Source organism: Piliocolobus tephrosceles, chromosome 3 (assembly GCF_002776525.5).
Source record: "Piliocolobus tephrosceles isolate RC106 chromosome 3, ASM277652v3, whole genome shotgun sequence".
In the NCBI taxonomy this organism is placed as follows: domain Eukaryota; kingdom Metazoa; phylum Chordata; class Mammalia; order Primates; family Cercopithecidae; genus Piliocolobus; species Piliocolobus tephrosceles.
In genome coordinates this window covers 138,980,733-139,003,179 of record NC_045436.1, presented here as the reverse complement: position 1 = coordinate 139,003,179, position 22,447 = coordinate 138,980,733, and the positions used below count along the sequence as shown (strand labels likewise).

General features: G+C 36.2%; 1 protein-coding gene across 3 annotated transcripts in view; it reads left to right on the top strand.

Moving 5' to 3' along the window:
* The first annotated feature begins 19,617 nt into the window (after positions 1–19,617).
* Positions 19,618–22,447, top strand: part of GABRB1 (gamma-aminobutyric acid type A receptor subunit beta1) — a 390,802-nt gene continuing 387,972 nt past the window's right edge. The window contains exons 1-3 of one of the 3 annotated variants that reach the window (XM_026455819.2): positions 19,618–19,781; positions 19,954–20,045; positions 20,458–20,525. In XM_026455819.2, coding sequence (XP_026311604.1) covers positions 19,702–19,781; positions 19,954–20,045; positions 20,458–20,525 — 240 coding nt within the window. In that variant the 5' untranslated portion in view covers positions 19,618–19,701. The remainder of the gene's footprint in view (positions 19,782–19,953; positions 20,046–20,457; positions 20,526–22,447) is intronic. The other 2 variants (XM_026455820.1, XM_026455821.1) reach the window with 2 other exon arrangements.

Sequence of the window (22,447 nt, the reverse complement as noted above, 5' to 3'; positions counted from 1 at the left end):
CTCCACTTCTGGATAAGATACCAACTGGGTGTCCTACAATTTAATTTAACTCTGACACTATTTACCTCGAAATAGCATCAGATCCCACAGGTTAAGGACTTAGATTGTCCTCCTTTTTTTAATATCCAAACTGAAAATAATATGATATATTAATTCAGAAATTAAGTATATGATTCTGAAGCAAGAGTTAAAATCACAGGTTTAAATTTGAGAAAATTTGCCATATAATTGGTAATTAAGATATAGATAAGATATTCTATGAAAAGGATATAGAATAAGGCTATAGAAAGATATAAGATGAAGTTTGGGAAACTATAGTATTTAGTAGCTTTATTTATTTATTTATTTCTATTTTTTGAGACGGAGTCTCACCCTGCCACCCAGGCTGGAGTGCAATGGTGCAATCTCGGCTCACTGCAACTTGTGCCTCACAGATTCAAGTGATTCTCCTACCTCAGCCTCTCAAGTAGCTGGTATTACAGGCACATGCCACCACACCTGGCTAATTTTTAAAAATTTTTAGTAGAGACAGGGTTTTACCATGTTGACCAGGCTGGTCTTGAACTCCTTACTTCGTGATCCGCCCACCTCGGCCTCCCAAAGTGCTGGGATTACAGGCATGAGCCGCTGTGTCCAGCCTAGTAGCCATATTTATTATGATGGGTCTATAAATAAGACAGAAAAGAAAAGGCAGGGTTTAAGAGAACGTATAATAATATAGAATAACAAATAGTATGTTTCAAAGAGGGTTAGGTTGATAATAATGTTGAATATTACTGAGAATTTAAGGATAAGGAAAAATAGAAAATATTCATTATATTTGAGGGAGAAACTATTTTATTTGTCAACATTGTAATATCCTTAATTGATTAGCCTAAATAGCAATGAATTAGTGCAAAAAAGACTCCCCTTTTTTTCTTTTTTTTTCAACAGTGACTCTTCCACATTAGAAAGCAAAATTATGAGACTCTGGGATGTTGTGGCCTCTGACTTTTAACTACACTGAAGTGAGATCTCAGCATAAAGGCTTCCATGACTGAGATGCAAAAATGACACCAAATGATTTCAGAGCAATAATTGGAAACTATTGCCAATAATTGCTTACCTTAATTTGTAAAGATTACCAATATTTTATATAAACAACAGGCAAGCATAAGCTAGTTTTATATGTTTACTATCTGTGATCAACAATATAATACATAGAAGCTTTTCTGTTTATACATACAGCCCCTACAAATTTTTATTTATTCATTTTGTTCTTAATTTATTCAAGCATATTTTTGAGATACTACAACATACCAGGATTTTTGCTATATTCTGTTATTGACTGTCTTCCTGGAGGTCATAATCTAGTAGAAAAAATATATTCAGCTAACAATAGAACTATGGTAAAAGTGTTCAAACAGAGGTTTTGACCAAATGCTACAGCAGCTGGAGTATTAGTGAGGACTACACCTTGAAAGCTCACAAGGATGAGATGGGCAGAAAAGCACTGCAGATAGAGGATGCAGCAGGTGAAAGGCTTGCTTCTGGCTTATACAGAAAATAGGAGTATATCAGTGCTAATTAAACACCGGGTATATGGTAATAAGGGAAGGATTCAATGAAGAAAAAACAATAGAAATAATGTAGGTTAGAGAGAGGGAGATGGTGCCCTTCTTACCCAGGTATAGCATATTGCTTTAAACCAAATATGCTGCTTTCATGCTTTGCCCTATAAAATGTCATATTCTCAACTACTGAATAAAAAAGCCAATTCTATTATCTTTCTCTTTTCTGTCATTAAGATTTTTCCATCTCTTTCAATAATGTATAATAAAAATTTTTGGAAATCCCTAATTATTTGACTTGATCACTAAAGTGACATAGTGACACTTCAGTGAATCATAGAATTGCTCAACAATTTTATGGATAAAAGGAAGATGAAATCCAGAAATGTTCTTTACCATCCTCTAGGTGACAAAATTTCTATCTGTGTAGATTTTTATTTATTTATTTATTTGAGACAGAGTCTCACTCTGTTACCCAGGTCAGAGTGCAGGGGCACAATCTTGGCTTACTGCAACTTCCATCTCCTGGGTTCAAAAGATTCTCTTGCCTCAACCTCCTGAGCATCTGGGATTACAGGTGTCAACCACCATGCCCAGGCTAATTTTTGTATTTTTAGCAGACACAGGGTTTCACCTTATTGGCCAGGCTGATCTCCAACTCCTGATCACAGGTGATCCACTGACCTCAGCCTCCCAAAGTGCTGGGATTACAGGACTGAGTCACTGTGCCTGGTCTGTGCAAACAATTTAATGAATAAAATGATGCTTTTTGGTTTAAATGAGGGTAGAATCAGTTTTTGAAGTAGGTGCTAAAATATCCAACCTGTTATAATTAGAAATTTTAACTTTTAATAAATAACAAACTTTTAAAAGCAGAAATTGAGAATATAAAAATTAATACTCTTCTTAGATTGTAGGAAGTGATAATAAGGTATTTAGAAAGAGATGCTGTGGAGTTAAATGACCTGAAAAGTAATTTCATGTTTGCAATTTACTACATGTGTGGCATTCTCCATGTTTTATAGTTTATGTATTTATGAAAGTGTTGAGTCAGATTTTTAAATTACCTGCTTATGTTAACATTCAAGTCTAAAGGATTGCTTAGGATCATGATTTCGATATGTCACAACTGTTAGGGAAAAGTATCATGACCCTGGCAGCTATGTGAAATTACACTAACTTAAATTGTAGGTGATGGTCGCATTATTCACATTATTTGCTCAAACTGCTTGAACAACTGAAAATAAACATTTTCTTCACTGAGCAGTATATATTGTTTGACTTAAAGGAAACACTGGGAAATATGAGATAGACTTCGTTAAGAATTGTACTATGACAACCGCTGTAAGAAGCCACCAAATGGCTAACTCCGAATAAAGAAATAAGAAACACATTGGAAACAAATAAAAACATATAAAACAGTAAAGAGTAGCTGTAACCAGGAAAGTTACAAAATCGAATGATTTATTTTCTCTCTCTCTCACACACACATACACACATATACACACACACGCATGCTGACTTCTAGTTTTACCACTGAATCTCTGAAATATTGTCAAGATACTTAAATTCTTGATGACCTAATACCCTCACTGTGACTGTTTTATGAACAGAATCTGACTCATCTCTCAATCAAAATTTTGCACACTGCTTTGAAGCTGTGGGGATATTTATCCACAGATTGTTAAGGAGAAGTTCAGAATATGGCTAAAAAACTGGTTATTCTCTTTTAGAACTCAAATCATTAAATTGTTGTTAAATTCAGATTTTCAGATTTGAATTATTGACATTTCTCTTTCAAAATAAAATCTTACCTTTTCTATCTATGTTTTCATTTAGTTTTTCCTGCTTTAAAATAAGTTTTATTTTCTTCTTTCTTCATCATCATCATCATCATCCTTCTTCTTCTCGTTCTTCTTCTTCTACTTCTTCTTCTCCTCATCCTCCTCCTCTTCCTCCTCCTCCTCTTCTTTCCTCTTTCTTTTTCCTTCCTCCTCCTCCTTTTTCTTCCTCTCTTCTTCTTTTTTTTTTTTTTTGTTTTGTAGAGACAGTGTCTCCATATGTTGCCCAGGTTGGTCTTGAACTCCTGGTCTCTGTCTGGCCTCAAGTCATCCTCCCACCTCAGCCTCCCAAAGTTCTGAGATTACAGACAGGAGCCACCATGCCTGGCCTTCTTTTCTTCTTTAACAAATAATCACCTTACATCTAGTCAGTTGTTAAATTGGTAATGTCTCTGGTTCTTAGTAGTAAGACTAATGCCACAAAAATAATATAATAATGTCAGAAATCTACAATTTTAAAATATGTAGTTGACCTTTTTACAATATAGAAGTTAGGGGCCCTGCGAGGTGGCAGGCGCCTGTAGTCCCAGCTACTCGGGAGGCTGAAGCAGGAGAATGGCCTGAATCCGGGAGGCAGAGCTTGCAGTGAGCTGAGATCCGGCCACTGCACTCTAGCCTGGGTGACAGAGCAAGACTCCGGCCCCAAAAAAAAAAAAAAAAAAGAAGTTAGGGGCCCTGACCCCCCCCGCAGTTGAAAATCCATGTGTAATTTTTGACCATTCAAGAACATTACTAATAGCCTGTTGGCCAGAAACCTCACTGATAACACAAGCAGTTGACTGACATATATTTTATATATGACATGCATTGGGTACTGCATTCTTACACTAAAATAAGCTAGAGAAAATGTGATTAAGAAAATCATAAGGAAGAGAAAATGTATTTATTATTCACCAAGTGGAAGTGGATCATCATAAAGATCTTCATCTTCATTGTCTTTATATATGAGTAGGCTGAGGAGGAAGAAGAAAAGGGTTTGAGTTTGTTGTCTCAGGAATGCAGAGGTGGAAGAAAATCTGCGTATAAGTGGACCCGTGCAATACACACCCATGTTTTTCAGGAGTCAGTTGTATTTTTTCTTCATCATTTTGCCTTTATCTTTACTGACATCTTGTAAACTGCATATATATCACTAACTTTAAGAAATGTGTTTTCTCTGAAAATATATATTAAACTTTTCATTTAAGACTTTTAATGAGATCAAATGAAAATAATTTGACACTCCAGACCTCAAAACTCAATACCTCAAAATCCACTAAGCAACAGCATTGAAAAATATGCATTTCTCCTCTGACTAATTGTAACTTCCTTGTGGCCTCATATTGGTTGATCTATCAACATTAATTTTTCCTAGGTGCTTGGCCCTTTTCCTAGATGCTTGGCTCTTCACTTGGCTCTCAGCACACTTCATTCTTCTGGTTTTCTTTCTACCTGTTCTTTCTTTGTCACTCTTTCTAGTTTCTTTTTGTCTATCCTAACCTCAAAAGTTTTAAAGGCCCAGCATACCTGGAATTTCCTTCCTTTTCTACCTATTTTTACAATATTATTGGAATTATGCAGTATTTCATTAAACTTTATATTAGTTTGCTAGGGCTGCCATAACAAAACACTAATTGTGGCTTGAACAATGAAAATTTAATTTTCTCATAGTTCTGGAGGTTGAAAGTCCAAGATCAAGGTATCTGCAGGTTTAGTTTCTCTCTCTCTCCTTCCTTCCTTCCTCCCTCCCTTCTTTCTTTCTTTTCTTTCTTTCATTCCTCCCCCCTCCCTCCCTCCCTCCTTTCCTTCGTCTTTCTCTCTCTCTCCCTTCCTTCCTTTCTTTTTTCTTTTTTTCTTTCTTTCTTTCTTTTTTCTTTCTTTCTTTTCTTTCTTTCTTTCTTTTTCTTTCTTTCTCTCTCTCCTTCTTTTCTTTTCTTTTCTTTCTTTCTTTCTTTCTTTCTTCCTTCCTTCCTTCCTTCCTTCCTTCCTTCCTCCCTCCCTCCCTTCCTTCCTTCCTTCCTTTCTTTCCTTCTTTCCTTCTTTCTTTCACAGGCTCTCACTTTGTTGCCCAGGCTGTAGTGCAGATCTCACTTCACTGTAAACTCTGCCTCCCAGACTCAAGCAATCCTCCCACCTCAGCCTCTCTAGTAGCTAGGAAAACAGGCATATGCCACCTCACCTGGCTAGTGTGTGTGTGTGTGTTTGTGTGTATATATATATATATATATATATATATATATATATATATATATATATATATATGAATGACAGGATTTCACCATGTCACCTAGGCTAGTCTTGAACTCTTGGACTCAAGCGATCCACCAGTCTCAGCCTCTCAAAGTGCTGGGATTACAGGCATGAGCCACTCCCCGCAGCCAATTTGGTTCCTCTTGAGGTCTCTCTCCTTGGCTTGCAGATGACTGCCTTCTCTTTGTCTCCTCACATGGCCTTTCCACTGTGCATGAACATATATGGTGTCTCCTCTTTTTGTAAAGACACCAATCCTATTTTATTAGGACCCCAACCTTTCTGACCTCATTTAACACTGATTATCTCTTTGAAGACTCTTTCTTCAAAGTTAGTCACATTCAAGGATAGGTCTCCAACTTGTGAATATGGGGGGAACAATTCAATTCATACAAATAGTATCTATGTGCTGCTAGCTTTCAAATTTATACTTCCAACCAAGGCCTCTTCCTTGACATGGAGTTACCCTGCTGCCTACTCAGAATTCACACTTGGATTTCTAATAAACATGTTAAACTCAATATGTTTGAAACTGATTTACAATGCAAGTACTCCCAAAACTATTTATCAGCATCCTCACCATCTTAGGCAATGGCAACCCTTCCATTTACTCAGCTCAAAGATATTGGAGTCATCTTTTACTCATCTCTTTTCCTCACATCTATATCCTATCTCTCAGGAAGTCCTATTAACTGTAGCTTCACACAGTATCTGGAATCTGACCACTTTTCATCACCTCTACTACTACTATAATTTTCCCACTTGGATTACTGACTTAACTTCTTCCACCGTTGCCCTCTAATAGTCTATATTCTAGAGTAGCTAGAGTGCTTCTGTTAAAAGGCAAATCAGATCATGTTACTTTATATCAAATCCTTCCACTGGTTTTCCATCTTAGAGTGAATGTTTCAACTCTCTGACTCACCTCCTGTTACTTTTTCTGTCTCTTACTCTGCTCTAGTCACAATGGCCTCCTTAAACCTACCAGACACATTCCTACTTCAGTATCTTTGCACTTGCTGTTTTCTGTTGGTAGTGCTCTTCGTTACCATATTTACAAGGCTCAATCCATTGCTAACTGCAGTTCTGTACTCAAATGTCACCTTTTTATACAGGTCTTCCTTAACCACTCTTCCTACTTTTCAACAAACAAAACCCTCCCCAGATTCCCATCTGCCATGGCCTGATTTAATTTTTATCTCCTATCACTATCTAAACGTATCATATACTTAACGTATCTGCCTTGCTTATGGCCCATCCTCTTTACTAAATATCGCTAAATTTATTTATTTATTTATTCATCAATTCAACAAGCATTTATTGCATATCTGTTTTGTGCCAGACAGAATTCCAGATAAGTGAGAGACATTTTTAAGTTTTAAAAAAGATTATTTTCCTCATAGCACGTTGATTTAGTGATTTTATTACAAGAATGTACACGCTAATAATGAACAGCTGTGATACTCTGCCATATGTGGACACAGAAAACGCTAAACTACTAGGAATGGAGGAATCATGATGAAGCTGGAAAAAAAACAGAAGGTAATCAAGGCAACCCACAGAAATGGCTGTGTTTTCGGATCCTCTGCAGATATGCTTATCTTCAATAATGTGTGGTCTTCTCTTGAATATTCCAACTTTTTTTCACTCATCTACTATCTCAGTTTCTTCTTTTTTTTCTGGGAGAATTACCTGTACATCAATATTTAAATATTTCGTTCTCTATCCTCTGCCTTTTCTTCATCAGAAAGAGTATAGCGAAACAGTTGATAATCTTGAGTTTTGATTTTGACTTTGTGGGCCTGAACTCTGGCTTTGTCATATCTAAGCTATGTGACCCACAACAACTTACTTTTCCCATCTGCTCCTCCTTTTAAAAAATCAGAATAATAAAATAATATTACCAGAGCTTCGATATGTTAGTTATGAATGGCTTACTATAGAAAAAAGACTTAAAACAGGGCCTGGAACAGAGTAAGCACTCAATAAATTAGAGACTTTATTTTTAATTCCTAATTCCTACTAAAGAAGTATGGCTTATTTAAAATATCTTCTTCCTGTTTCATCAAAATTGATAAAACTCATGGCTCCTCGCTAACTCATAATTAGTTTCTGTACCTCTTGCCTACAGCTTCAGAACATTTTTTTTTTTTTACAAATGCTTTAAATTTCACAGTGCTCTACTTAAAAATTGGAGAATATTTTATTTTACTGGTTTATTTGCTTCTCACTTTATTTTATGTGTTAATTACTTCTTTCCAGTATTAATCCTTTGTTTTCCTATAGCAATCCTCATGTATTTCTTGCTAAAAGGATCTAATGGGGCAAAACGTTCTTAGTCCTTTTATGTCTAAAAATGATTTTATAGTGCCAACACAATTGAATGTTAGTTTTTTAGAGTATAAAATTAGCACTTCAAAGTCATTTTTGCTCAGAATTTTAAAAACATTGCTTCATTGTTTCTGTTCCTAATTTTACTAGCCAAAAGAATGACAAATTATTCTTTTATCTATGTAGATAATATGATTTATTTTTTTCAAGAATGTTTTAGATGTTTTTCTTTATCCATGATGTTCCAAAATTTCATCAGAATATGACTAATTAATGCTGTTTAACATTCAATCACATCAGAGAAATGCAAATCAAAATGACAATGAGATGTCATCTTGCCCCAGTTAAAATAGCTTAGATCCAAAAGACAGGCAATAACAGACGCTGGTAAGGATGTGGAGAAAAGAGAACACTTGTATACTGTTTGTGGGAATGTAAATTAGTACAATTACTACGGAGAACAGTTTGGAGGTTCCTCAAAGAAAACTAGAAATTGAGCTACCATATGATCCAGCAATCCCACTGCTGGGTATTTATCCAAAAGAAAGAAAATCAGTATATCAAAGAGATATTTCCACTGCTATGTTTGCTGCAGCACTGTTTACAATAGGTACCTGTTATAATATGTTTGGAAGCAACCTAAAATCCATGAACAGATGAATGGATAGAGAAAATGTGGTATATAAACACAATGGAGTACTCTTCAGCCATGAAAAAGAATGAGAGCCAATCATTTGCAGTGACATGGATGGAACTGGAGATCATTATGTTAAGTGAAATAATCCAGGCACAGAAAGACAAACATCACATGTTCTCACTTATTTGTGGGATCTGAAAAAGCAATTGAACTCATGGACATAGAGTAGAAGGATGGTTCTACTCTTACCAGAGACTGGGAAGAGTAGTGGGAGGCTTGAGGGAAAGCTGGGATTCATTAGTGGATACAAAACAGAAACATGGATACAATTCATTAGTGGATACAAAAACAGAAAGAATGAATAAGACTTACTATTTGATAGCACAATAAGGAGACTCTAGGCAATAATAACTTAAATGTGCATTTTAAAATAAGTTAAAGAGTGTTATTGGGCTGTTTGTAACTCAAAGGATTAATGCTTGAGGGGATGAATATCTCATTCTTCATCATTTTAATTTTCTTTATAAAGTAGCGTCTTTCTGTTTCTGTTTTATGGTTATGTGTGTTTTTATGAAAATTGCCATTTTCAAGTCTTATTAAAGTTTGATCATTTCATAATTATTGCCAAAAGAACTGGAGTATGCAGTTTGTTTATAGGTATATCTTTTGGTTTAAAAATAATATACATTCATGTAGAATTTGGAAAGAAATATATGAAAGTATAAATGAAGAAAAAAATAACTGTAACATTAGCTTTCAGAAATAATAGATGAAAATGGTTAGTTTCTTTCTATTTCTTTCATATAATTATAAATGTGCAATTTCACATGTGTACATAATCACAATAAATGTTATGATTTCACATTGCATGACTATATTAAACATCTCATGTACTCCACAGGTATATACACTTGCTGTGTACCAACACAAATTAAAAATAGAAAAATGAAAAAAATGAGTAGGGGTGTAAATTAATAACTGTTGTTATTTCGGGAACATTACTTTTAAAAATTATTTCCTCCCCTGCTTTTTCTCTATTCTTTTCTTATGTAATTATTGTTAGATTTTTTGGATGTCTTTTCAAGTGTCTTTACCCTTTTGCAATGCCATCTAGATTGTTATTTGTTTCTGTTATCTAGCTAACTAATAAAATCTTCAACTGTGTCATTCAACCCATTTATGGAATTTCATTTTAAAATTTACAATTACATTTCAATTTCATAAATCTTAGTTTTTGTTGTTGTTGATGTTTGTTTTCTTCTAGTAGTTTGTTCTTCTTATTGTGTACTCTTGGATGCTTTTGTGCTTCAAAGCAGTTTTACTTTCCATGGGGTTTAATTTTCTGCTTCTGGAATTTACTTCCTATCCTTCATGATATGGATTTTTCTTAAAGGCTTGCTGACTTTTTATTATATGTCCATATATTTGTGTGAGGGTCCATATCGAAAAGTATTTTATTTTATTTTTACGTTTTTGAGACAGAGTGTCGCTCTGTCACCCAGGCTGGACTGCAGTGGCGCAACCTCGGCTCACTGCAAGCTCCGCCTCCCGAGCTCAAGCCATTCTCCTGCCTCAGCCTCCCAAGTAGCTGGGACTACAGGCTCCCGCCACCATGACCGGCTAATTTTTTGTATTTTTCGTAGAGACGAGATTTCACCGTGTTAGCCAGGATGGTATCGATCTCTTGATCTCGTGATCCCTCTGCCTCGGCCTCCCAAAGTGCGGGGATTACAGGCGTGAGTCATCGCCCCGGGCCGAAAAGTATTTTATTTCTTAAGCACAAATTAAAACCATTCCATGACTATGGCTAATACATTTCTAAGGAAAGGAAGGGAAAGAAATGTGCAATTCCCGCAAATCCTCCATCCGATATTCTTCATGACTGAAGAAAACACTTGTTTAAAATGCTGAATGATTTAAGTTTTATCTCTCACAGAGAGGATAGTTTTATTTTTAAAATTTTTTATTTCCATAGGTTTTTGGGGAAGAGGTGACATTTGGTTATATGGATAAGTTCCTTAGTGATGATTTGTGAGATTTTGGTGCACCCATCACTCGAGCTGTCTACGCTGTACCCAATTTGTAGACTTTTATTTATTTATTTATTTTTATTTTTTATTTTTTTATTTTTATTATACTTTAAGTTCTAGGGTACATGTGCATAATGTGCAGGTTTGTTACATATGTATACATGTGCCATGTTGGTGTGCTGCACCCATCAACTCGTCAGCACCCATCAATTCATCATTTATATCAGGTATAACTCCCCAATGCAATCCCTCCCCTCTCCCCCTTCCCCATGATAGGCCCCATTGTGTGATGTTCCCCTTCCCGAGGCCAAGTGAGCTCATTGTTCAGTTCCCACCTATGAGTGAGAACATGCGGTGTTTGGTTTTCTCTTCTTGTGATAGTTTGCTAAGAATGATGGTTTCCAGCTGCATCCATGTCCCTACAAAGGACGCAAACTCATCCTTTTTTATGGCTGCATAGTATTCCATGGTGTATATGTGCCACATTTTCTTAATCCAGTCTGTCACTGATGGACATTTGGGTTGATTCCAAGTCTTTGCTATTGTGAATAGTGCCACAATAAACATACGTGTGCATGTGTCTTTGTAGTAGCATAATTTATAATCCTTTGGGTATATACCCAGTAGTGGGATGGCTGGGTCATATGGTACATCTAGTACTAGATCCTTGAGGAATTGCCATACTGTTTTCCATAATGGTTGAACTAGTTTACAATCCCACCAACAGTGTAAAAGTGTTCCTATTTCTCCACATCCTCTCCAACACCTGTTGTTGCCTGATTTTTTAATGATTGCCATTCTAACTGGTGTGAGATGGTATCTCATTGTGGTTTTGATTTGCATTTCTCTGATGGCGAGTGATGCTGAGCATTTTTTCATGTGTCTGTTGGCTGTCTGAATGTCTTCTTTTGAGAAATGTCTGTTCATATCCTTTGCCCACTTTTGGATGGGGTTGTTTGTTTTTTTCTTGTATATTTGTTTGAGTTCTTTGTAGATTCTGGAAATGAGCCCTTTGTCAGATGAGTAGATTGCAAAAATTTTCTCCCATTCTGTAGGTTGCCTGTTCACTCTGATGGTAGTTTCTTTTGCTGTGCAGAAGCTCTTTAGTTTAATTAGATCCCATTTGTCAATTTTGGCTTTTGCTGCCATTGCTTTTGGTGTTTTAGACATGAAGTCCTTGCCCATGCCTATGTCCTGAATGGTACTACCTAGATTTTCTTCTAGGGTTTTTATGGTATTAGGTCTAACATTTAAGTCTCTAATCCATCTTGAATTAATCTTCGTATAAGGAGTAAGGAAAGGATCCAGTTTCAGCTTTCTACTTATGGCTAGCCAATTTTCCCAGCACCATTTATTAAATAGGGAATCCTTTCCCAATTTCTTGTTTTTGTCAGGTTTGTCAAAGATTAGATGGCTGTAGATGTGTGGCATTATTTCTGAGGGCTCCGTTCTGTTCCATTGGTCTATATCTCTGTTTCGGTATTGATGGAACGTACCTCAAAATAATAAGAGCTATTTATGACAAACCCACAGCTAATATCATACTGAATGGGCAAAAACTGGAAAAATTCCCTTTGAAAACTGGCACAAGACAGGGATGCCCTCTCTCACCACTCCTATTCAACATAGTGTTGGAAGTTCTGGCTAGGGCAATCAGGCAAGAGAAAGAAATCAAGGGTATTCAGGTAGGAAAAGAAGAAGTCAAATTGTCCCTGTTTGCAGATGACATGATTGTGTATTTAGAAAACCCCATCGTCTCAGCCCAAAATCTTCTTAAGCTGATAAGCAACTTCAGCAAAGTCTCAGGATACAAAATAAATGTGCAAAAATCACAAGCATTCTTATACACCAGTAACAGACAAGCAGAGAGCCAAATCAGGAATGAACTTCCATTCACAATTGCTTCAAAGAGAATAAAATACCTAGGAATCCAACTTACAAGGGATGTAAAGGACCTCTTCAAGGAGAACTACAAACCACTGCTCAGTGAAATCAAAGAGGACACAAACAAATGGAAGAACATACCATACTCATGGATAGGAAGAATCAATATCGTGAAAATGGCCATACTGCCCAAGGTTATTTATAGATTCAATGCCATCCCCATCAAGCTACCAATGAGTTTCTTCACCGAATTGGAAAAAACTGCTTTAAAGTTCATATGGAACCAAAAAAGAGCCCGCATTGCCAAGACAATGCTAAGTCAAAAGGACAAAGCCGGAGGCGTCACGCTACCTGACTTCAAACTATACTACAAGGCTACAATAACCAAAACAGCATGGTACTGGTACCAAAACAGAGATATAGACTTTTATCCCTTACTGCCTTCTGACCCTTTTCCCCTGAATTCCCAAAGTTCACTGTGTCATTCTTATGCCCTTAATTCCCACTTATGAGTTACTTCACTTAGAATAATAGTCCCCAATTCCAGCCACATTGCTGTGAATGCCATTAATTCATTCCTTTTTATGGCTGAGTAGTAGTCCATCATGTATACATATATGTATGTATATATATATATATAATCACATACGTATCACATATATATCATATATATCATTGATTGATGGGCATTTGGATTGCCTCCACATTTTTGCAATTGCAAATTGTGCTTCTATAAACAGGCATGTGCAAATATCTTTTTCATATAATGACTTCTTTTCCTCTGGGTAGATACTCAGTAGTGGGATTGCTGGATCAAATGGTAGTTCTACTTTTAGTTCTTTTAGGAATCGCTACACTGTTTTCCATAGTGGTTGTACCAGTTCACATTCCCACCAGCAGTGTGGAAGTGTTCTCTTTTCACTGCATCCATGCCAATATCTATTATTTTTTGATTTTTTGATTATGGCCATTCTTGCAGGAGTAAGGCGGTATTGTATTGTGGTTTTCATTTGCACTTCAGGGAGAGGATAGTTTTATAAACTTGATTTTTTTTTTTTCCCACAGAAAGTAATTAGATTATTTCTTAATTAATTACACTGTCACTATGTCATATTCTCAGTCTAGGTTTTTCTAAATTTTTGTTTAAATCTATCTTAAAATAATTTTAATGACAACAAGATAAAAATGATAGATTAGCAATGTTCTTATCTCAATTCATTAATGAAGAATATGTATTTAACATGAGGCAGAGTAAAAGAAGTTTTATTTCCCAACCAAATCCCCAAATTTCTTTTGCTAATCTTGTCCTGCATACCTGTAAGTTGAAAACATAGCTCTCACCATCTTACCCCATTCCTATCCACTTCTCATTATCCCCTCTCACCACTGCAAACATAATTTTTGTTCAATTCTGCCTTAACTACTTCCATTTTTTTGTAACGCCATCAACTTTAAAACTCAAAGTCTTTACTTGTGCTTTCCACCTGTTCTAACTCCTCCCAAATTCTCAACTTGGTGAATTTCAAGATCTAGCAGAAAGTTTCAACTCTATTGAGGTAACTTCCCTGATATTCCAAGGCAAGAAAAAATGTTTTTGCTGGGTGCAATGGCATCTATTCTGAAGGCTGGGGTGGGAGGATCTCTTGAATTCCGGAAGTACGAGATAAGCCTAGGCAACATAGTGAGACCTTAGTGTAAAAATAAAAATAAAAAGTCCTTTTCTCATTTCTAGCATTTTATTATTATTATTGTTATATATTGGTGATTTGGGTGCCCTTGCCCCAATAGTTTGTATCGCTTATTGTTGCATAGTCCTAAAAATATTTTTAAATAAACTCACCATTAATGAATTAGCCCAAAGGTTATAATGTTTAGCTGGAAAGTGTTCACTGGATAATCACTGGGTTGTTTGTTTTGTTCTCCAGTTAATACCAGGCACCAAATATTTATTTTATAAAAGAAGATACAAATTATAGTTTCTACTAAACAACATCAGTAAACAGTAAAATCTATTTTACTGTAAAATATATAAAACACATTAACAGATATGAATGGCAACTCTTTTTAGATGATGCTCTACAGTAATATATTACTGGGGACAGGCTTAATAGTCATCATTCTGTGTGACTTTTCCTGACCCACAGCATTATAAGGACCAACTAGAGGGCACAACACTACAAATCAGGATTTTCAGAGTACCCTTCATAACATTCTACTTGAATAGCATGGTCTGCTATACTCAAATAAAAATTCTTTACATAATTTGGGCTTTTTCTAAAATATAAATCACTCTTAACATACGTTAAACCCTAAATGCATTTAATTATACACGAGAAGTTGCAAGAAGCATTTAATGATCTCAGTAGAGGTTAAAAGTACATTTTATGCTGGCAACATTTTTCATAATTAATAATGTACTAGAAAAGAATGTAAACTGTCATTAGACTATTTGAATTTGAATTTTGTCTCTCATTTTTTGTTTGACCTTGAATAAGTTACTTTCTGTGTTTAAGTGTCTTCATCTTTAAAACAGAACTAATTATATATATATATCCCTCCCTCTTAAGATATTATGAGCACTAGATACATCAAGTGTTTAAAATAGTGCTGATAAAGAATAAGCCTATTAAAATGTTAATTATTCTTACTAATGCAATGGTAACATTTTAATAAAAGCAGTGGCTTAGAACATCTCTTTATTAGTAAGACAGAGCATACATTTTAAAACAAAATATCGTATTTATTTGGATAGAATTCTACTTGAAATGAGCGATGAATAGCCTTATATCACCACAATTTATCAAATAGTAAAAATTTATAAATAATAACTTGAGAAACCATTCCAATAAGAATAAATCTAGAAAAAATTGCAATATGAATTTTTAAATATAAAAATTGTTATAGCATAACAGGAAGTAAAAATAAAAAGAGGTAAAAATATACTTGGCTTATTACATGATGTAAGCTTTATCCTCAAAGGTCCTTGCTATAATATATAAATAAGAAGAGCTGAAAAATGCAAAGTGAAAAATGCATTCTCATATAGCTAAAAAATATATTAAATAGCTGTTATTAATATAATCTGAAACACAAGACTTTTTTTTTTAAGAAAATAATATATCCCTAGAGGATAAATTGATATGCAAAAAGTGAAGCGGTAGCATTCCTGCTAACACAGGTTAAAATTACTTCTTAAGTTATTTAGAATATTTAATGCAATATAAAAGTAACATGAGATTTTTAGATCTTATTAAATTAATACTATATTTAATCTAGAAAAAGTATGAAAACATAACAAAGGATATGTAAATGTCTTAAAAAGCAATAATGGTGTTGCTGCCTTATCAAAATTCATACTTTACTAACAATGAGTGATTGAAATAAAATTATATCATATTAGGTTAAATCAGAAAAACTGATTAATTGAACAGAAGGCAAATGCCACGAATACATGCATCTAATAACATATTATATTACTATTAATATTACAAATCATCCTTAAAATAGATTGTGGCAATTTATACTCCCCCCAAAGTAAATGAAATTGTGTTTCCCCACAGCTTCCGTGATACCGAATGTTAAACCATTTTAAACTAGCAAACCAACAAGTGAAAATGGTACTTCATATCTATTTTAAAAATTGTATTCATCTGATTACTATTGAGGTTGAAACTTTGCAATATATTTATTGGTCACTTAATTATTTTAAAAAATATTTTCTATTTTTTAAAAGTTTTGCAGGCACATAGTAGGTGTGTATGTTTATGGGGTACATGAGATGTTTTGATATAGATATACAATGTGAAATAAGCACATCATAAAGAATGGGGTATCCATCCCCTTAAGCATTTATCCTCGAAGTTACAAACAATCCAAATATATTCTTTAAGTTATTTTAAAATGTACAGTTAAGTTACTGTCACCCTACCCAACTCTGACAAAGTTACAGTCACCCTACTCTGCTATCAAATATTAGGGATTCTTTGGTGAAATTCTTGTTACAATTGTTTGCTCATTATTTATTAGACATTTATTTCTCTCATTGACTTGCATAGACATTTTAAAATATAAATTGCAAATATATCTCCTAGTTTGTCACTTCGTTATCGGTTTTGATCACCTTTCTGTAAAATATTTCAAATATCTAGAAATATATGGAGAGTAGAAATATATGGAGAATATCATGTTGCGGCTAATTGGAATGAAATTTTTTTGATAAAATATTGTAGATTCATTTGAACCCTAAAATGTGGTATCCTTCCTATTTTTGTTCTCTATTCTGTGTGTGTGTGTGTGTGTGTGTATATATATATGTTTCTGTATGTGTATATATACACATACATATATATGTATGCATACATATACATACACATACACAAACACACCCACACCCACATACATATATGTATATATATGTGCTGCATATGTATATAATATATATTCTGGGTTTTACACTTAAATGTTTTAAAATTTATGTTATCATGGCTCATTGTATCATTCTTCACCCTGCTCTTGCTTTGTTTTTGCTCAATGCTTTACTTTTGGGATTTATCTTCGTAGAACACGTAGAGGTTCAACTATTTTGACTGTTGTATTACATTTGTGATTATATTCCTATTTATTTGCAATTAATAAAAATTGTTGCCAATTTTGCACTACTAAAAACAACACTGCCATAAACATTCTTAGACTGCATGAGTTTATCACTAGGGTATATTCTGAGTGGTAGAAATTCTGGGCTAAAAGGCATGGGCATCTTTGACTTTACTAGTATGTCCAAAGGACAGTACAAAGTGTTTAGATCAATTTTGTCTACTGAAATTATATGGAGTTTTAAAAGCCAATTTTTAATATTCTTAAGTTTTGCATATCTGATTAGTTTAAAATAGTGTACAATTCCTTGAATTTGTAATTCCTTAGAGTGGCTTTTGATCTTTTTTTTACTTCTAGAAGTTTTTTTTCTGGTAATTTCTTTATACAAACCCTTTGATGGCCAAATTTCCTGAAAACATGTTCTTTCTATGTATAACTTGACTTTTCAGAAGAATCTTTGGATTTAAAGAAGGTTACATTTTAACATAGTTATCGCAACAATCTTTTTTATCATGTATACCTTTGTTCATCTTTAGATCTTTCCTTTTATCACGGTCATAAAGATAGTCTCCTATATAGTTTGAAGTTTTGAACGTTTTGCTTTTTGTATTAAAGTTACATATCTACTTGTAATACATTTTCGTGTATGTAATGATGTAAAGATCTACTTTTTTTCCCCTTATGGATAATAAATTGTCTTGCAGCATTTATTGAATAGCTTATCTTTTCCTACTTTTCTTAAAATAGAGGAGTATTTCTGTGCTCTTTATTTGCTTGTACACTTTTGCTTTTTATCCCTACATGAATTCCATGCCAAAGATAAATGGATTCAATGTCTATATAGCTCGGTAATGTCTTGATATCTCAAAGGCAAATGACCCCATATTCCTTCTCTTTTTTTCTTCTTCTTCTTCCAGGTTTTCTTGGCCTTTATTTACCCCCTCATTCTTGTATTTGAATTTTGGAATTAGTTTCTTCATTTCCATTTAGAATGTAGGAATTTTGATTCAAATTGGTTATATTTCTTACATTGGATAGAATTGACATCCTTACAATGTTGAGTCTTCCCAGTTACCCATATGGTATATTTTCCATTTATCTAGGTCATAGTTTGTGTGTTTAAATAATGTTATATAATTTCACTCTAAAGTTCTTGTGTGTATTTTTTTCCCCAGTTATTCCTATGTACATTCGAATTTTTTGTTGTTATTGTAATGGAATAATTTTTTTTTCTATTTTTTTGTTTGGTATCTCCTGTGTAAGGAAATACTAAGAACATGTATAAGTTTCTTGACCTTGTGACACTTCCATCCTAGTTAGAAGCTAATTTTTAGACTGTCCCCTATTTCCCTCAAAAAAGTAAGCAGCAGACGATAATAGGAGTAGGGATTACCACGGGCTTTACTTACACTTGTATCCGTCCCTCCCATTACATGCGAATTTCTCTAGGTCAGGAACCCTTTTTGAATCAGTTATAAGTCCCAGAATGCCCACAACACAATTTAATATGTACTATTTTAAAAAAGAACAAGCACCTAGCCCAGGGCCTTCTGCCTAACATGTGCTCAATGACATTTGTAGAATCGAAGTTACTGAATTTGATTTAATTCAAACAATGCTTGCTCCTGCAGAATCCCAACCTACTGGTGAACAGAGGTTAAACTGTCTGGATGTTTCAGAGTTCTGCTAGGGGTCACAAATACCACCTTAAATGCTGTCAATTTAAGAAGGAGATTTTTCTTATCAGAAGCTGGAGGAAAGTGGGGCTTGCAGTAGATGACCCTAGAAAAAAAGATTCCCTGCCCCGAACTGCTGCTGGATCCTTTTTTCCCCTCATTTCCCAACCTGGATGAGAAACGACAAGGGCAGGGAAGAAAAATGGGTTAGAAGAAAAGTTGACTTGTCCCTCCTACTCTGCCTGCTACAGAAGTCTACATCAAGCCAAATGTCCTAGGATGCTTCCCAAGGGCAACTGATTTTTGGAGTTCTCAAATACGTTCCGAGTTTCCTCTGTACCTTTAGTAACTCTCCAGCTCCCTCTCTCTCCACTCTTCCCTGCTCCCAGTCACCCCCACCCTCAACCCCCGCTGATCACATCCCCCAGGTACCCCCACAGGCTACCAGAAAACAACAGACCCGCTTCCAGAGTCCCCGTCTAGGACCTCCATGACTGTCAATGAAAGATGCCAATCACAGGCAGCCTTAGCCAGATCACTGAGAGCCCAGCAAAAAAAAAAAAAAAAAACAAAAAAAAAACAAAAAACAAAAACAAAATCAGGTTGAGGGCAGAAAGGAAATCAACATAGCAACCTCCAATGCATGAAGGAAACTCCGTTTACACATGCTCGTAGGATCCCCTGCGTGGAAACAGCGGCTTGTCTCTGACTACCCGGAGGACACGGAGCACCCCAAATAGGAACTTTAGAGGGATTGAAATCTGTTGCCTGTTACCGCTAGGAATACTGTTTGCAAGGCACAAGGTGTCTTTTGGTAGTGAGCGCGCTCTGCGCATGCGCAGGTCCATTCGGGAATTACTGCCCAGCAGCCGACTAAGTTGCATTCCTTGAATCTTCGCAGAAAAGACAATTCTTTAATCAGAGTTAGTAATGTGGACAGTACAAAACCGAGAGAGTTTGGGGCTTCTCTCTTTCCCTGTGATGATTACCATGGTCTGTTGTGCACACAGGTGAGCTGCTGTTGTTGAATCTCTCTCTCTCTTTTTTTTCCTTGGTATGTTTCTTTTTACGTGTCTGCTGGATCATGTATCTTGTTGTTTGGGGGTAGGTGTGCCTGTATCTTTTTATATGTGCTCACAGTTTGTGCTCATTTTGAATACGGTCCCTACTTCTTCCCCTCAGCACCAGTGAACCCAGCAACATGTCATACGTGAAAGAGACAGTGGACAGATTGCTCAAAGGATATGACATTCGCTTGCGGCCGGACTTTGGAGGTAACGTTTCGTCTTTTTTCAACCTGTAACCCATCCCTAGTTCTCCTTTTCTGTCAAAGATAAATGTCAAAAAAAAAAAAAAAAGGCATGTCATTTTCGTAAGCGTGCACTATGCCCTGGACACACACACACACCCCACACACACTCACACACACACCGGATCCCCAGTCTCGGGTGGATGAATCCTCAGGCGGAGGCGACCTTCTCCCGGGCTGACACACCCTCTGCATAGTCACTGCATCATACGTGTGCCCACACCTGTTTTCCCAGGCTGTCCCCTGAAAGCAGTGGGGTGGGGAGAGCAGGGAGGGAGCCCGTTCAGAATGGAGTAAGGGCTGGGAAGTCCCCAGACCCTCCCCAGCCTGCTGTCACTGAGAGAATCTGTCCCTAATGTGGCCCACCTCCCTGGCAGGGCCCCCCGTGGACGTTGGGATGCGGATCGATGTCGCCAGCATAGACATGGTCTCCGAAGTGAATATGGTGAGTGGCCTCCCGACGGGCACGGCGGGCCAGCTTACGCAGATGGGAAATGAACCGGTCCCTTTGCCCTCTGCGTTTCACTGGCGGTCACCTCGCCCCTGGCCCCTGGGGTCCCACTCCGCACGCGCTCCCCACTCCGGCACACACACCCGGTCGCCCCTGGTTTGTAATTTCGACACACACGGGCTACTGCGGTGTTCCAGGGGAAACGTGCTCGGCACTATTTTGGGAAGGACGAGTGACTGTTGCGCCGTGGATCCGCTGGGGCGGAGTCTGAGCGTTACTTTAGCTGGGTTTCCCTGCGTGTTCGGATGAGGACGGCACCATCTGCCGGCAGCTGGGTGGCCTGCACTAGGGTCCTCTTACTGGTGGTCGGCAGCCATCGCCTCCCCAGGCGCGGCCCGGGCAATCCCCATGGCCCTCTCAGTCAGCAAGCCCGGACGCACTAAGGCCCTGCCACCAAGAGCACATTCGGGGTTTCAAAGTGTCCTCTTCCTCCAGGTTCAGGCAAACCGGGTGGCAGGAGCAACAGGCTAAGACAACAGTCCACGCTTGCTAGTAGGAAAAGTGCCCGAGCCTAGGTAGGCTTGTATTGTTCCCTTGTGGGAGGTTATGAATTTGTCTTACTGCATCTTGCAAATTTAAGTTGAAACAAAATAAATGAAGTCCTATTGCTTCACCTTACTCTAGAAACCTAAGCATGCCTAAAATGCCTGATAATTTAAGGGACGTTGGAAGGGAGAGGGGGCGACAGTAACACAGCATAGTCCTTTCATTTCAAAGGGGTCAACATTCCTTTATATATATTTTCCCTCTCTTTTTGGAAGCTGTTGCAAAATGAACTGAAAAAGCTACCACTTTCTCTGTCGGCTGGTTCTGTCCACTGAGTGTAGGAGTTTTCTACTTAGAGTTTCTAACTGTTGCTTCTTGTAAGACGGGGAAAAGCCTGTTGCTTTTCTAGAATCAGCCACGCAGGAATCAGCTAGATCTACGTGAGCAAAATGCCATTTTTATTCCACTTGTAAAAAAATATTATGGCGGCAGAAATTTATAAATCCTGAATAATTTAAAGAGTAAAACCATTTGAGATTGTATCACTCTATGACTATAAAGGTCATATGAAATGAATTGTCTTTCATTTCATTCCTACTGTGTCGTTTTATTTTAATAGGCTAGGGGTTTAAGAATTTTTTTTCTTTTCCTTTTTAGGTTATGTTAGGGAAGAAATGAATATGTCTATAGCTTACTGAATCGGAATAGAATAAAAGGTGTGACTATTTAATTTCTGTATTTTGTAGTTGTAGCAGCTCCTGCTTCAAATAACTTATTTAAAATACTATTTTTAGATGTCTCTGATTGTCGTGCTGGAAAAAGAAACTCAATTTTAAAAACGTAATGCACAATGAATATTTTCTCACTGGCAAACTGACTTATTATATTCTGTTTACATACATGTTAACACTACAAAGTAACCCAAAACACACTATTTAGAAACACTTTGAGGAATGTAATAATATGTATACATACACAAATTGTGCCTAATCTACACAAATGCAACCGGACAAATTAGACAATGAATTAGTTTAACAAGTTGTATCATGTAGATTAATAATGATAATATTTTCCTTTTCAATCATTTACTTTGGTATCTTGTAAACATCCACAGAAAATTGATAAAATAGAAGATTTAAAAAGCTCAAAAAGCAAATGCAGTCTTTTTTCTACCTTGCCATGTAGAGTGCCATGCTTTTCAGAATTTTAAAAATTATGTGATTCTGTTGGCTATATTGACATACCCCTTTTCAGTTTTTTTAAACTCAATTAAATAGGGAAGTTGCTGCAATCAACAGCCACAATAACAAAAAGTTCTGTATAATCAGTTGTTCAACTGAATTCATATATAAGCTCAAAACAAGGATTGA